Source organism: Zea mays, chromosome 3 (genome assembly GCF_902167145.1).
Source record: "Zea mays cultivar B73 chromosome 3, Zm-B73-REFERENCE-NAM-5.0, whole genome shotgun sequence".
Taxonomy (NCBI): Eukaryota; Viridiplantae; Streptophyta; class Magnoliopsida; order Poales; family Poaceae; genus Zea; species Zea mays.
Genome location: NC_050098.1, coordinates 153,320,967 through 153,338,139, shown reverse-complemented (window position 1 = coordinate 153,338,139; position 17,173 = coordinate 153,320,967). Strand labels below are relative to the sequence as shown.

Sequence of the window (17,173 nt, the reverse complement as noted above, 5' to 3'; positions counted from 1 at the left end):
GTGTTTTATGTTAGCACCGAGAACCAGCTAGCCGATATCTTTACCAAGCCTCTAGATGAGTCGACCTTTTGCAGGCTGTGTAGTGAGCTAAATGTCTTAGATTCGTGGAACTTGGATTGATTTATAGCATACATGTGTTTTATGCCTTTGATCGTGTTCCTTATGCATTTTGTTGTTTGTGTACGGTGCTCAAGTTGTACAAGCACTCCCCGGACCTCATAAGTCCATTTGCAAGTGATGCACATTTTTAGGGGGAGTTGTGTTACAACTTGACCCTTTGAGACTAACTGTGTGCTTGAGTTTTCTAAATTTAGTCTCAAAGGAGGATTGAAAGGGAAAAGGTGGACTTGGACCATGCAAGACTTCCACTGCACTCTGATGAAAGGGTAACTTATTCCAAGTTCATCTCCGTGCTCTTATTGCCTTTTTACTCTTAATTGAAAATTCTGGTGAGGCAATGGGGTTCAAGGGCCAAGATTGATCCCGTTTTGGTGCTTGATGCCAAAATTGGGAGAAAATAAGGCCAAAGCAATAAATGGATCAGCTACCACTTGAGAATTTTGAAAATAGTAGAATAGAGCTTTTGGTTTGTCAAAAATCTCTTATGGTCTTTTTGTCAAAAGTTTGTCTCTTGTGGGGAGAATATTATGGGAAATAGGGGGAGTTTTTGAATCAGTGGTCAATTTCTCTTGGAATATCCTTCTCTAGGCCTCAACAAGTGAATTTGACTTAGAGATAGGAAATTGAGTTTGATTTTCAAAAACAAACCAAGTGGTGGCAAAGAATGATCCAAATATGCCAAATTTGATTCAAAACAAATTTGTGTTCTCAAGTGAATTAATGTTGCACTTCTTTTAGTTGCTTTATGTTGTGTTGGCATAAATCACCAAAAAGGGGGAGATTGAAAGGGAAATGTGCCCTTGGGCCATTTCTAAGTATTTTGGTGATTTAGTGTCCAACACAAGTGCTTAAATGATAAACTATGCCAAATGGTGGATAAGGTGCAAATCAATACAAAGGTATGATTCTAGACTTAGTACATTGGTTTTTTGTGTACTAACATGTTTGTCTAAGTGCTAGAATCAGAGAAAATACAATTGGAAAAGCATGGCTCGAAGCAGCCAAGAGTCTGCTCAGCCTGGGTGCACCGGACTGTCCGGTGGTGCACCGGACAGTGTCCGGTGCGCCAGGCTGGCATCTATCAACTGGCTGCTCTCGGGACTTCGACGGCGGTGTACGACTATAAATCACCGGACTGTCCGGTGGTGCACCGGACTGTCCGGTGAGCCAACAGTCGGCCAGGCCAACGGTCGGCCGAGTAATCCGCGCGCGACGCGTGGCAGAGCCAACGCTCAGAAGGGGGCACCGGACTGTCCGGTGTGCACCAGACAGTGTCCGGTGCGCCAACGGCTCTGAATCTCCAACGGTCGGCTTCACCAAAGAAGGGAAGAAATCCGCACCGGACAGTGTCCGGTGGTGCACCGGACTGTCCGGTGCGCCAGGCGACAGAAGGCAAAAATTGCCTTCCTGGAATGCTCTCAACGGCTCCTAGCTGCCTTGGGGCTATAAAAGGGACCCCTAGGCGCATGGAGGAGGACACCAAGCATCCTTTAAGCATTGTTGATCACTCACACTTCATTCTTGCGCACTTGTTCGACATTCTTAGTGATTTGAGCTCCGTTCTAGTGAGAACCTTGAGATATTGTTTTGAGCTCAAGTCTTGGTCTTGTGTGTGCGTATTTGCTGTGGTTTTGAGTGTGTCGCTTCCCTCCCTTACTCTAGTGCTTCATTTTGATTCTTACTGTAAGGGCGCATTACTCCAAGTTGTGGAGATTCCTCGCAAACGGGAAAGAGTAAAGTAAAGAAGATCACCGTGGTATTCAAGTTGATCATTGGATCACTTGAGAGGAGTTGAGTGCAACTCTCGTCCGTTGGGACGCCACAACGTGGAGTAGGCAAGTTTTGTACTTGGCCGAACCACGGGATAAATCCTCGTGTCTCTTGTGCTTGTCCTTACTGTGTTTATTGTGTCTCACAAGAGAACTCCTCTCTAGCCACTTGGCCTTATTATGCTAACTCCTAATCAAGTTTTGTTGGATTAAGTTTCAAGTTTTTACAGAATCACCTATTCACCCCCCTCTAGGTGCTCTCATTAGTTAAATTTTAGATTTATTAGTGTGTTGCGTCGCGTGCTTCGTCGCACGACGGTTCATCTTAAATTATTTAATGTGTGGCATCGCGCGTCTGGTCGCGCGACGTTTCGTTTTAAATTCAGTTTAAGTGACATATGTTGTCATGCACTTCGTCGCGCGACACTTGACGTTATTTTCATAATTAATTCAAATGTCTCGTTGCGCGACGATTCGTTTTATGTTCAGTTCAGTCTAAGTGTTGTGTCGCGCGCTTCGCCGCGCGACGACTCATTTTATTCTCAGTTTAGTTCGCGTGTGCCGTCGTGTGTTTCACCGCTCGACAATCTTTTTAAATTTACTTTGAATTGTTTATAATAATTAAACACGTAGGGTGACTTTATCCTATGCATAACGTGATTGTCAAATTAATACTATTTTATTTTGATGAGTACTTTAATCTATAATCTCTTAACGTGACCGCCCTTCGACCGTAGCCTCGACCGTTCCTTTCTCTTTCTCGCTTAGTCATAGGTGCGAGCCCTACACCGAGCGTCTGCTTATTTATTATACTTTACTGCATGGTGTACTGTTCTTTTTATATTAAATTTGTGGAATGTATGTTTGAACTTGTATAGATAACGGTCTGTTGGCGGAGTCCGAAGGAGTTGCAGGTGAAGACCCTGAGCAACAACTGATTGGTGAAGGCAAGTGTCCCTTGACCCATCTATGTCCTACTCATTTTATAATTCACTTCCCGCATTTACACAATTTATACCTAAGGATTGACTAGCTTTTGTTTATCTTGTCCTTGTTTACCTATTTGGGTTGGGATTTTGGTTTAGCTTTATGCTAGTGCTTCACATCAATCAATGAACATGATGAGATTATTTATGATACGTTGTTTTCCCTTTTGATTATGATTATGATACTGTGATATTTAAGGGGACTTGAGCGGTTTCTCGAGTGCCTCTCTGTAAGGACTGGTTCATTGGATGACCGCCCGGGAAAACAGTGCAACATGAGGGTGGTATGGGACACCCTTAGCTGAATAATTAGAGGAACTGGGGTGTGGTTCGCTTCACCGTCGTGCCGTCAATGGGGCTCGGTGTATGCGGCTCGCTCTGCCGAGGGTGGATTGCCCCTTGGGGAAGAGTGCGGTATATGTAGGAAACATAACGGACGGCTACATCATCAGGGAATCTTTGTAAAGGCTACGTAGTGAAACCTTGCCTATTCACCTTGGTAGTGTTTAAGGGTTTGATCGGGCCGAGGCAAGAAGGAATCATGGCTTGTGGGTAAAGTGCGCAACCTCTGCAGAGTGTTATGAAACTGATATATCAGCCGTGCTCGCTTTTATGAGCGGCCAAGGGAGCTCCATTGATTAGAGATACTTTGATCAGAGATGGTTGGTTTACAGGTGGTGACGAGGATGATGGTTTTGATTATGCTTATGGTAATGTTTCTGGTATTCTTTCCGTTTGGAAAGGGTACTTTTGGGTTAACAACTTGGGTTAGTGCTAAAACCTGGCTCTCTACTAATAATAATAATCTGACCAACTAAAAGCAACTGCTTGACTTAACCCCACATAAAGCTAGTCCACTACAGCCAAACGGGACAATTGCTGAGTATGTTGATGTGTACTCACCCTTGATTTACACACCAAAACCTCCCAGGTTGTCCACGTTGCAACCACTGCTCAAGAGAAGATGAAGTCGTGGAGGAGGACTTCCAGGAGTTCCAAGTGTACGATGAGTTCTAGGCGTGGGTTAGCGGCAAACCCCCAGTCGGCTGCCTATGAAGGCCGTGTGTATCTACATTTCTTTTTCGCACTTTGATAACTGTTAATGACTATGTGGATGTCTCAGACATCATGATGTAATGGACTATTATTATCTTTTATGTTATTATTTGAGCAATGTGTCATGATGTCCAGTTATGTAACTGTTGTGTACGTGAATTGCTGATCCTGGCACGTACATGGTTCGCATTCGGTTTGCCTTCTAAAACCGGGTGTGACAAGCTACACCATAGCTACAAATGTCTCAACCGCGAGGCTCACCAGCTTTCGACCATAGCGTCGGGGTGAAAACCCGTCTAAGAGCAGCTAGAGGGAGGTGAATAGGTGATCTTACAAAACTAACTCTAAACAACACAAACTTGGTTTATAAAATGTGTTAGTGAGAACTAAAACCAAGTTAGGATGAGAAGAGAGGAGAAAAAGATAACTCTTCACTTGATTGCAACTTTAGGATGAGTATTAAACTTAGGAGCAATATTACAAGTGAATATGAGAACTCAAGAAGACAGTAATAGAAATAAGTAAAATGGACAAGAGACACAACATTTTTTACCATGGTTCGGCCAATGCCTACTCCATGTTGTCGCGACCTCCATCGGTCAAGGGTTGCGCTCAACCCCTCTCAACTGATCTAAAGATCAAACTTGAGTGCCACGATTGTCTTCCTTATATCAATATCTAGTAGTGAGGAATCTCCACAAATTGGAGTCTCTCATGCCTTACACAATTGATCACAATCAAATCCAAAGTAAAGAGGGAGTAGAAATGCACACAAGAGCACAATTGCATCAACACCACGCACATAAGCAAAGAAGAGAGCACACAAATCAAAACGATAGAGTCACAGCTCAAAAACGTGCTCAAATATCTCTCTAACAAATCAAAAGCGTGGTCGTGGAGTCTTAGAGTTGTAGTTTGCTCTTGTGATGCTTAGGTACAGCTCCATGGCGCCTAGGGGTCATTTTATAACCCTAAGGGACCTACGAGCCGTTGGGAGCTCCATTGGGAAGCTCCAAACCTTTCCTGTCTTCGTGCGCACCGGACTGTCCGGTGGCACAGACAATGCATAGTCAACAATCTATTTCCTCCTATGGTGGTTCTCACTGTTGAACCGACCGTTGGGTGTCTAGGAGTCGTCGGTCGCCGGGCACACCAGATTGTCCGATGGCACAACAGAATGTCCGATGATTCTTCCCGATCGTCGGCTAGGTTGTTGTGGCCGATGCCGATTACACGACCATCTGTTGGCGCAGACGAGCGGCTATCACACCGGATCGTCCGTTGCACATCGGACTGTCCGGTGATTTATATACCGCAAAGTCTTGGAGAAACCTGAGAGCAGCTTATTTAGTCGCTGACCATCCCGAGCACCAGACTGTCTGGTGAGGCCCAAATTGGCCAAACTTTTTCACTCCTTTTTGGCTTGACTTGAAAAGTCTAGCACTTAGATGAACACAGTTAGCAACTAAAACAATTGACTAAGTGCAAAAATCATACCTTTGTTCCTCTATTTCTATAGGATTTGCAATATGTGCAAACTCAAGCCCAACAAGTGCTCTTTTGGATTTGATATCTTCAATTTGTTTGATTACAACATGTGCCCATGTTCATACCAAGATGGTTATTTCATAGTGGTGTGTTGAATAGTTAAGCACCAAAACACTTAGAAATGGACCAGGAGCACATTTCCCTTACAATCTCCCCCTTTTGGTGATTTATGCCAACACACCTAAAGCAACTCAAAACTCACTAGCTTAACTAAATATGAGCCAACTTTGCAAATTGAAGTCAAGTCAAACACCAATAGAATAAGTATAGGATTTGACATATTTGGATCATTTTGCCACGACTTGGTTTATTTCGCAAAACAAATTCATTTTCTTACTTCTTAGTTTTGCAAATCAAGATATTTTTAAGACTAGTTTTGATCAAAAGCCAAAAGCTCCCCCTTTTCTCATAAGAAAGATTTCTCCCCCACAAGAGAGTAGTTTTGCAATAAGAGGACTCCTCTTGCTGTTAAGAGGGTTTTGATAAAAAATACAAGTTCAAAATACAATAATTTTTGAAATACACAGGTAGCAGTTGATCCAGTTGTTTTGGCCTTAATTTCTCCCCTTTGGCATTAAGTACCAAAACGGAGAAACAAGTGGCCTTAAACCTCATTGCCTCACCAAAAATTGTGAATTAAGAGTAAGAAAGCTTTTCTCTGTCCAAGTCCACCTTTTCCCTTTGAATTCACCTTTGGGACTACATTAAAATCACTCAAGTACACATATTAGTTCAAAGGGTCAAGTTGTGACATATCCTCCCCTTAAGATATGCATCAATGCATAGGGACTTGTGAGGTCCGAGGATGGAATTCTACAACTTGAGCACCAAAATAAGCAATAAAGAAAATTAAGCTCAAAATGACATGATCAAAGGCATAAAAACACATGTATGTTATAGATCAATCCAAGTTCCGCAAATCTAAGACATTTAGCTCACTACGCTGCTCACCAAACCTTCTTTCATCTAAAGGTTTGGTGAAGATATCGGCTAGCTGGTGATCGGTGCTAACATGGCAAATATCGATATCTTTCCTTTGTTGGTGGTCTCTTAGAAAGTGATGCCGGATGTCTATGTGCTTAGTGCGGCTGTGTTCAACGGGATTATCCGCCAAGAGGATTGCACTCTCATTATCATATAGGAGTGGGACTTTGCTCAGATTGTAGCCAAAGCACCGAATGGTTTACCTCAACCAAACTACTTACGTGCAACAGTGGCCTGCGGCAACATACTAGGTCTAGACGGTCAATAGGGCAACAAAATTTTGTTTCTTAGAGCTCCACGGCACCAGAGACCTTCCCAAAAACTGACAAGTCATCGATGTGCTCTTCCTATCAAGCTCGCGCGAAGCTGGGTAACCGGATAGGGACGTTTCCACCGTACGAGCGGATGCAGGTAATTGGCGTCCAAATGGCTTGTTTTACATCCACTCGTGCAACACACGTCTTTCAGGTGTAGGCAACCAAACATACACTTAGACGAAATCAACGCATCTAGGGGTTCAGAACGAAGCAATACTGGCAACTAATCTATGGAATAGTGCTGGTCGGCTAGCTGACGCTAATAACGTTTGTGCGTCAAATCATCCATGGCTTTCCGTCTGATTTTTTTTGCAGCTATCTTTCTGTATACACGTTCTCGACTTCTCATGCACGCGCGAGCCATGCTCATATAAATCACGTGTCGATCGAACACCCTACTGCCGCCGTCTGTATATACTTACAATGTTTGGGGAACTTTTTCGACCTAACGCATGCATTAGCGTAAAGAGAGCGCGTCCGTACCCCAATTGTTTTCCGGCACCGGCCTCGATCGCGTGCGTCGTCAAAGCTAGCCGCTCTTCTGCGAAGCCAGCGGCCGGGGCTGTCAACGCACTGCGACCGTGGCCGCAGTAGAGCTGCATGCTGTTCAGTAGACAATGCAAAACGCACTAGGAATTAGGGCTAGTCTTGAAGGGAACTCCATCAGTCGGACAGAGCTAGAGCATAAAATTAGCTTGCGTGTGGTGTGAGCACCTCACCTGTAACCCTTAAATCTGTGAATCCGGCCCAAAAATAGCCACGCAGAAATGCTCTGGATCCAACCTAAACTCTCTGCTTTCTGCATGGACAGACGAAGTCGTGTGCCGTGGTGCTCTGCTCTGCTGCATGATGATGGATCGTTCGGGCAGGAAAAGAAAAGACAGTTAAAAAGGAGGCAACTGGCAGCAAAGCAGCTAACCTCGCCCCAACCCAGCTAGTAGTAGCCGTTGAACCGCCTCTCCGGTCCGTCGCCGGCCCCACCCCAACCCGCTTTTAATAACAGCATTCCACTGCTTGTCTGGTCGTCGTCCTGTGGTTATACTTTTAAAACGGCCCGCGTCCGGCGCCCCGCGCCCCCGCTCCCTCTTGTCTGTCTGCGAACCAACCAACGAACGCCAAAGCCAGCGCCGCGGCGTAGCCACCACCCTCTACTATTATAGCCAACGTCTCTGCGCGTGCGGTGCCGGAGCGGCGGAACCTCCCCCCATCCTACCTCACCATGATGGCAATGCCGGACGCGGACCGCAACGCCATGTCGGCGCCGCTGCTCCCGCGGCCCGCGTGCCTGACGGCGTCCTTCTCCTCCTCCTCCTCCTCCTCCTCCTCCTTCGCCTCCTTCTCCTCCTCCAACTCCTCCGACCCCTCACCCCCGTCCGCCTTCCCGCCGGCGGGGCCGTGCAAGGCGTTGGCGGTGCTGCGGGACCACGCGGGCTCCGTCTCCAGCCTCTCCCTCTGCGGGGAGTTCCTGCTCAGCGCGTCCACGGCCGGCGACGTCGTGGCGTGGCAGCAGCCCGACCTCCGGCGCTTCGCGCGCTTCGGCCACGGCGAGAGCGGCGGCTCCGTCAAGGCGCTGGCGGCCGCGGGCGGCCGCGTCTTCTCCGCGCACCAGGACGGCCGCGTCCGCGTCTGGCGCGTCTCCCGCGGCCGCCGCTCCGAGAACGCCTTCAAGCTCGTCGCCGCGCTGCCCACCGCCAGGGACTACCTGGGCCGGGTGTTCCGCCAGGACAGCTACGTGCAGACCACCGCCACCACGGCGGCGCGCCGCGCCCACCACCGCCGCCTCTGGATCGAGCACGCCGACAGCATCTCCTGCCTCGCCGTCGCCGTGCACGACGCCGCGCTCCTCTACTCGGGCTCCTGGGACCGCACGCTCAAGGTCTGGCGCGTCGCCGACCTCAGGTGCCTCGAGTCCATCCGCGCCCACGACGACGCCGTCAACGCCGTCGCCGCAGACGCCGGCATCGTCTACTCCGCCTCCGCCGACGGCCGCGTCAAGGCCTGGGAGAAGGGGAAGGCGTCGCATTTCCTCCAGGGCGTCCTCGTCGCCCGCGACGGCGTCTCGTGGAACGCGCTCGCCGTCGCCGCCGACGACCGCCGGCTCTACGCCGCGGGCTCCGACGGCCACGTCGCCGCCTGGGACCGCCTCGGCGGCAGGACCGCCGCGCGCTGGACCCTCGCGTGCGACGTCAGGGCGCACGACGCCGCCGTGCTGTGCCTCTGCGTCGCCAGGGACCTGCTCTGCACCGGCTCCGCCGACAAGACCATCGGCCTGTGGCGCCGTCAGAGCGCCGGCGAGCTGGCCAAGGTGGGCGTCGTCAGAGGCCACGAGGGCCCCGTCAAATGCATCCAGGCGTCCTGGTGCAGGCTCACCAATGGCTGCATGGTCTACAGCGGGAGCCTTGACAAGACCATCAGAGTTTGGTGGGTGCCCGGTGCCTTGCAGCATGCCAATGACAAAGAGCAGCAGCAGCAGCAGCAAAAAGATGGCTTCAAGGATCACAAGCACAAGGCTTCTTTGTTCTTGAGATGAAACTTGTGTCTGCTCCAAATTTCGAAATGGATTGATTGAGATTGCTCAGGTCTAGTCTGTATTTTGGATTGGTTGATTTATATTACAAGGATAAATGGGTAACACACAAAAGTAGCCATAGAGTGGGTGTGCTTCTGTAAATGGCTGTATACTATGTTCTGATTCTTCTTTGATATAGGTTGACTACATGGAGAGAGAGAAAAGGCTCAATGACCTTATTTGTGAAATTACTCCCTCGGTCCTTCCGTCCCGATATAGTTTTAGCCTTTTTTTTTGTTGCCATATTCAAATGGATAACAATGCATTTAGATACTTACTCCCTCCAGTGCAGTAAAAGTAGTCGTTTAGGACATGATTGTGCATACCAAGGAGTGATTAATTATCATAGAGTTTTCCCTGTTTGCCCCTATTAAATAGGGATCTGGGTGCATTAACGTCACTAAAACAATGAAGCTTGATTGGTTGCTGCAGCAGCTCCAAGGCATTCTAGACTGGAGGTCTCAAGTTTGATTCCTCTTAAATACATCTTTTTTTGTGCAATTACTAGGGGCAACAACGTTCAAATCCCAGACCCACGCTCGGTCACGCGCAGGATAACTTCTTTTACTGGGAGTATATAAAACACATAAATTAAATTAAATATTGTACGAATCAATAATACTTCTAAAATAAATACTATTTTAGGACGGAGAGAGTATAATGTAAATTCCTCAATCAAATTTTCTATCTCTAAAGTGGATCACTCTCAACTTCCCGATACCCTGACTCATTGAGCATTCTTTCTTCAGCTCTTGCAAGTTCTGACATCTGATTGCGGTTCCACGGCAAAAGCCAACTGCTGAAGTATTGGCTTTGGTGTCAAAATCCTAACCAATTGCTGACATCATCAGTTTGATCCCACTGTAAATCGGTCTTTCTAGATAGAAAAGCAAATAAGACCATTTTTCTACGTGGGAAGGTGTGCATCTCTTCTGCTCTTGTTCCAATCTATTTATTATTCTTTCTGTTTTAAACTATAATTTATTTGAGGTTGTTCTAAGTCGAACGTAGACCAAATGCATAGGAAATGGGCCGACATCTATAACATAAAACTAATTAAATTATTTATGAAATATTTTTTATAGCGTGTTAATTTAAAATAAGTAACCTGGCAAAATACCGCTACACACAAATCAGGAGAGAGTGAGTACTTTGGTTATTGGTTTCATAGTTTAAAAGGAATTTTTATATGTTATCATTTTTTTGTCATGAATTATAGAGGAAATGCATAGTGTACTTATAAGAAAAAAGGTGTTTGTAAATAAAGAAATAGGAGATAAACAAACCGAAGACATAGATAAAATACCTCATGATTTGTTACAAGTTCTGAACTATCGGTTACTATATTTGTAATATGGGAAGGTTATTAAATTAGCACATAGCCAAACATAAGATGTCTTTTTGTCGAGGATTTTTCCTTTTCGTGATTGATCTTATTTATTTTTCTTGATTGATAGATTTAGATTGCCTCCAGCAAGCAATACAATACCCTGTAAAGCATATGGTACGCTATATTTAGGGTTTCTAACTGTTTGCTACGCGTCTAACAAGAATCGTTAAAACGTCCGCTAAAACATAGCGTCTGTCACGTGACCACTAAATGTGGTGTTTCTCTCTCCGTCCTCTCTCCATTTACGCGCTCGATATTTTCATATGAGTCACAAGCAACGTTGTAGTAGCTACCCGTCGACCACCGTGCTATGGCTTGGGGCGGAGCTTCCACGCCGCGGTGGTGCAACTGGAGGACCAACACGCGGGGATGGAGACCGCGACATCCGCATCCTTGTGCTCGAGCCAACAGAGGAGGTCGCCATTGTTGTAGATCATTGGTTCAGTTGTAGATTTCTGAAAAACTTAATTCTAGTTGTAGTTGTGGAAAAGCTAAAATATATTTGGTTAAAACAACTATCAACTATAGATTTTATAAGAGCAAGATAACTTAGAAACATAGATAACAAAAATCTAGAAAGCCTAGAATAAGAGATGTTTCTGAATCAAAATTCTAAATTGAACTAGAGAAATACGCAGATGTTCATAAAATCTATTATGTTATTATACTCGTTTGGTTGTTATAAAACATCACTAAAGCATTTCATAATACACGTAGCAAAACGAGCACAAAATAACCTCTGGAGTAGTACTGCCACAGTCATATGCCTGATGGAAGTGGGGTGGTTTGGTGGAAATAATTGGAGTACTACAGGACAATGCAAATGCAGCCTGTTAGATTAGAAACTACTACCTCCATTCTTAAATATTTGTCACGGTGTTCTAAAAAAATAAAACGGTGTTCACTTTAGAACTAAAACATGATAAATAAAAAAGAACGGAGTAATGATGTTCATTTTAGAACTAAAACACGACAAATAAAATGGTGTTTATTTTAGAACTAAAATCCAAAAAAAATAAAACGGTGTTCACTTTAGAACTAAAACACGATAAATAAAAAAGAACAGAGTAACACTGTTTATTTTAAAACTAAAACACGACAAATAAAATGGTGTTTATTTTAGAACTAAAATCCAACAAATAAAAAAAGAACGGAGGGAGTACTAGTTAAGTGATACACTGATGCCATACCATGATACTGATACAGACAGCTTTGTGCTGCATGCCCCGATGCCCGTGACCAAACGACCATTGCGGTGCAAGATGGTTGTAACCGGTGACTGGCCACTGAACATTGGTAAACGAAACAAAAACTGTTGGGTGAATTCGGCCCAGAAAAACCTGGAGCACGGTCTGATTAAACATGGCCTCAAGGCTTTGCCTCAATCAATAAGATGCAGGCTCGTAGACTCAACATAGCTTGAGTGCTTGACATACCATCCAAAACATACAAGACCTGACGCCTGTAGTCACTCGGAGAATTTACTGAATAGTAAAGGCAAACGAGTGCTCCATATGAATAATGAAATATTTCATAATTTCATAATACAAAGACAACAACTTGAGAATGGAAGCACACAACTTCTGCTTCCATACCAAACTGATAAAGAAAACAGGGTAGTTTGTCGGTAACATTTTCAAACAGAAGTGAATGGAATCACAATCAGTTTGACGGGACCAGATTCTTATTGATGCCCAAGTAGAACTTCTGCGCAGAGATCTGTAGGAAAATAGAGAAACCATCAGACCATCTGAAACCTCAAAATAAAACGAATTTGAGGAGCAAACATGTAACAGATTCTCGATAAAAAAACATATGGTTTGCATGTTCATGCTGACTTACAAGTTAATAAGAAATATTATAAGCAACATCCAGTCTTTTAGATATGATAAAAGAGACATCACGAATGGCTGAACAGGAAGGAAAAGGTCCATTTTTGAAATTTGTCTTTTTCCCCTAGTACGATTTTGAGTTTTTGGTACACATTTTGGGGGGTGGCAGCTGACGCTGTACCATATGTTGCAAAACACATTTCATGATCATTTTTTGCAATTAGTTTATGGCTTTGGACCTAACCCTTGGGATATGAAAATGGTAAAAGAAACGCCCATAAAATTGTCAAATTATTTTCTCATAGGACATAATATCATCCCAAAATAAAAAAACAAACACAACTCATATGGGAAGAAACAGTAACGAATTTCATTAGATGGTGGATTGGACTAATTTGAATAATTTAAGAACTAAATCGAGTTGATATTTTCTATAGGGTGTCAAATGAGGAAAGAGATTTGTTGGGGAGTAGTAAAATGCAAAAAAAACAATGACTCAAATCGCTCTGTGGGGAACATAATTTCATGAGAGATCACTGCAAGTGTGCTTTTGGCACACGGTGCAACAATCTATGGTCATGCCGATGTTACACTCCAAAAAGAGAACTACAATCAAAACAACACAGATTATAGGCCTGTTTGGTTCATGGCTAACTGTGCCACACTTTGCCTAAGGTTAGTCGTTCGAATTGAAGAACTAACATTAGGCAGAAAAGTTAGGCAAAGTGTGGCAAGTTAGGCAGCGAACCAAACATGCCTTATGTCCAACCTCCATCCAGCATGGGTATAGCACGATAGACTGACAGTCAACTTTAAGCCATTAACAAATATATAATATATTACAAGAATACTGCATAAAAAACAAGAAAAAAACAGTGGACAGAAACTGCCTCCATATTCCGACATCGATTACAACTTAAATGCCACATTGTCATGTATAAACTCAGCCTCAGAAAATTCAAATGAAACAATCTGATTTTCCACACAGCATGCCAAAAAACAACTATTGACAAAAGATACTGCCATGTTGTCAGGAATTACTATAGCTAACATTATAAACATAATGTCAATATAATAGCATTTAATTGTCTATAAATTGCAGCCAACTTCAAAGCAGACATTTGACATTTCTATTTTCTATGCCAACAAAAGGTCGAATGTATAGAAGCATGATTAGTCCATCATGTAGTACAGGTCTACAAATGTAATAAGATATATCCCCTCCATTCTAAATTATAAGGCGTTTTGGCTGGTCTAGATACATAGTTTTTGTTATGTACTTAGACTAACATGATTGAGTGAATTTTATGTGACATGATGAATTGGTTATTTTTTTATGTATTCTATTCATCTTCTTTGATTCTTTTAAACAAGAATCAAAGAAGATCTTATAATTTGGAATAGAGGGAGTAGAATTTATTGAGTGTTTGGTTTGGAGAACAAACCTATTCTACATGCATCATAAGTCCATTCCTTAAATCCAGTGAATAACTTCATTTCTCATACTAGTACTAATTATTTCCTTGTGAGGAATAAGGTGATGATGAATCAACTTATTCTATTCTCCAAACCAAACAAAAAACTAAAGAGTGAGATGATGATGGACTACTTTATTCCACAAACCAAACACCCCCTTGGTTCTCGAAGCGCATCACTCAGGCAACTAGGTTTACAGACAAACTTAATCCCAATAATCTAAGCAAACTAGGGCAGCCTACTGAAAAACACAAATTATCGAGGATAAACATAACTTCACGCTAAAAAGAAAGATACGGAAAAGTAACTCAAAAATAATAAGTGTTCATGGCTTAACACAATGCATATTACTGAGGAAACACAAAAGTGCATAAATATCTACTTGAAACTCGTTCTCAACACCAAAGAAATACGATAGAGATACATCAGAAGACTTTGATGAGGATTCCTTTTTTTATGGAGGTCTTTCTTAATTTCCTCTCTTCTTTTCCACTCAATTCTAGTTTATCAGATTCTTGTTTAAAAGAATCAAAGAAGATGAAGAGAATACATAAAAAACAACCAATTCATCATGTCACATAAAATTCACATACCTAAGTCATAAGCTGCTCTTAGCTAACCTATGAAACTAGTTGATAGTTGAACTAGATTTGTTACGTCCCGAATTTTCATCGACTGAATCAAAATCAGCAGAGCTCTTGACCAACGACCAACGAGGAGTCATTTGCAATTTTGTCACTGTTATTTGTGAGCTTCGCCAATTTGCCATGGGACCTGCAAATCATAGACTAGCAAAGAGCCAAATTCGAACCCTGGATAGAAACAGCCCACAATCCGCCAAAAAATACAACTCGCAACAAAGGATTCAACCTATTGTCGCTAAATAACAAGCGCTCACTGCACGAATCCATACGACCATCCCACCAATTGGGACCCTATCCTCATTCCTCAATCAAATCGACCAAACTCCTACGGCGATGGGGCAGCGTCGAGATCTATCCAGGAGTGTACCGACACGGGCGTTTAGGAAGACGGCGGGGAGCCGGAGTGGCGGGTGATGAGGTCGTCGTAAGGGTCCCGGTGGCCGGCAGCCTGGTTGATCTGCGGGTCCCAGGAGAGCTGCGAGTTGAAGCGGTCGAAGGTCCAGAAGCCGTTGGGGCGCAGCGGGAAGCTGAAAGGGAAATGTACCCTTGGGACATTTCTACAAGATTTTGGTGATTAAGTGCTCCACACAAATGCTTTGAGTAATATTTGTGCCAAAGACTTAAGAAGTGCAAATCAAGAGTAAAGGTATGTTTCAAAGACTTAGTACATTGTTTTGGAGACTAATGTATTGTGTCTAAGTGCTAGAAACAGGAAAAGACCAATTTAAAAAAGACTTGGCGGAGCAGCCAAGACTCTGCGCAGTCTGGATGCACCAGACTGTCCGGTGGTGCACCAGACAATGTCTGGTGTGCCAGGCTGGCTCTGGCGAACTGGCTGCTCTCGGGTTTCGTCGGCGGCGTACGACTATAAATCACCGGACTGTCAGGTGGTGCACCGGACTGTCCGATGAGCCAACAGTCGGCCGGGCCAACGGTCGGCCGCGTAATCCGCGCGCGACACATGGCAGAGCCAACGGTCAGAAGGGGGCACCAGACTGTCCGGTGCGCACCGGACAGTGTCCGGTGCGCCAATGGCTCTGAATCTCCAACGGTCGGCTGCGCCAAAACAGGAAAGAAATCCGCACCGGACTGTCCGGTGCGCCAGTCGACAGAAGGCAAGAATTGCCTTCCTGGAATGCTCTCAATGGCTCCTAGCTGCCTTGGGGCTATAAAAGGGACCCCTAGGCGCATGGAGGAGTACACCAAGCATTCTCTAATCATTCCTAAGCACCAAGACTCCAATTCCGCGCATTCGATTCTTTCTGATAGCAACTAGAGCTCCATTTGAGTAGAGAACTCTTTGGGTTGTGTTGTGAGGTCGAGTTATGACTTGTGTGCATGTTGTGCTGTGATTTTGGGTCTTGTGTGCGTTGCTCATCCCAGCCTTACTTCCGTGCTTCTTTGTGAACATCAAATTGTAAGGGCGAGAGGCTCCAAGTTGTGGAGATTCCTCGCAAGAGGGATATAGTAAACAAAGCAAAACACCGTGGTATTCAAGTGGGTCTTTGGACCGCTTGAGAGGGGTTGATTGCAACCCTCGTCCGTTGGGACGCCACAACGTGGAGTAAGCAAGTGTTGGACTTGGCCAAACCACGGGATAAACCACTATGCCTATCTGTGTTGATCTTCTTGTGGTTATCGTGTCTTGCAAGAACTCCTCTCTAGCCACTTGGCTTTATTGTGCTAACTCCTAATCAAGTTTTGTGGCATTAAGTATCAAGTTTTTACAGGATCACCTATTCACCCCCCCTCTAGGTGCTCTCAGAGGCTCCACGCCGCCTTGGTGTGCTCGCACCGCTCCTTCGTCTTGTAGACATGCTCCCGCCGAACCTGGTCACGCTTGTCCGGGTCCTCCATCAAACGGAGGATCAAGTTCTCTGCGAACTCCATGATGAAACCCATCGCCGCCGCCGGTCGCCCACTCCCTCCTCCCCGGTGAGTTTGGGATCTGCTGGTGCGCGTCGGCCTCTCTCGGTCGCTCCTGCTGTATCGATAGTTCGAGACTGGGGCCTGGGTGTGCGGTGCAGTCTCTAGTCTGCTCTGCCTACGGTGGGGTGGCCGGTGGGGGGTGGACCAAAATGGTCTGCCCTGCCGTCTGCGACTCTGCGTGGCTGATGCAGTGAGCCGCTCAGCCGGAGATCAAGTCCATCCACCGGCCCAACACGAGGTCCTAGACGCGAGCTAGGTCTTAGTCATGTTTTTTTATTTTATCTACTACTCCGTTTCAAAATATAGTTCGTTTATCTTTTTCAACCTCCAATTTGATCGCTCGTCTTATTAAAACATTCGTGAGAAATAAAAAAAATAAATCATATGTAAAATATATTTTATAATAAACAAAATTATAATTATTTTTTTTTGTTTTTTTGGCAATTTTGTAAATAAGACGAGTGGTCAAATTTAAGATTGAAAAAGTTAAACGAACTATAAATTAGGACGAAGAGAGTACTATAATAGTAGTAGCTTTATCTAGGGGTAAAAA

General features: G+C 44.7%; 1 protein-coding gene and 1 pseudogene across 1 annotated transcript; one reads left to right on the top strand and one right to left on the bottom strand.

The window, feature by feature from the left end:
* Positions 1-7,804: 7,804 nt before the first annotated feature.
* On the top strand, positions 7,805-9,540 carry LOC103650758 (protein JINGUBANG). The gene has a single exon (XM_008676329.4). The coding sequence runs from the start codon at positions 8,000-8,002 to the stop codon at positions 9,308-9,310; it is 1,311 nt and encodes a 436-aa protein (XP_008674551.3). The 5' UTR covers positions 7,805-7,999; the 3' UTR covers positions 9,311-9,540.
* Positions 9,541-15,070: 5,530 nt separating this feature from the next.
* Positions 15,071-16,593, bottom strand: LOC103650757 (uncharacterized; annotated as a pseudogene).
* Positions 16,594-17,173: the final 580 nt, after the last annotated feature.

Bases quoted from the DNA above. Each gene is read 5' to 3' on its own strand.
- LOC103650758 (XM_008676329.4), top strand. From the start codon at position 8,000: ATGATGGCAATGCCGGACGCGGACCGCAACGCCATGTCGGCGCCGCTG.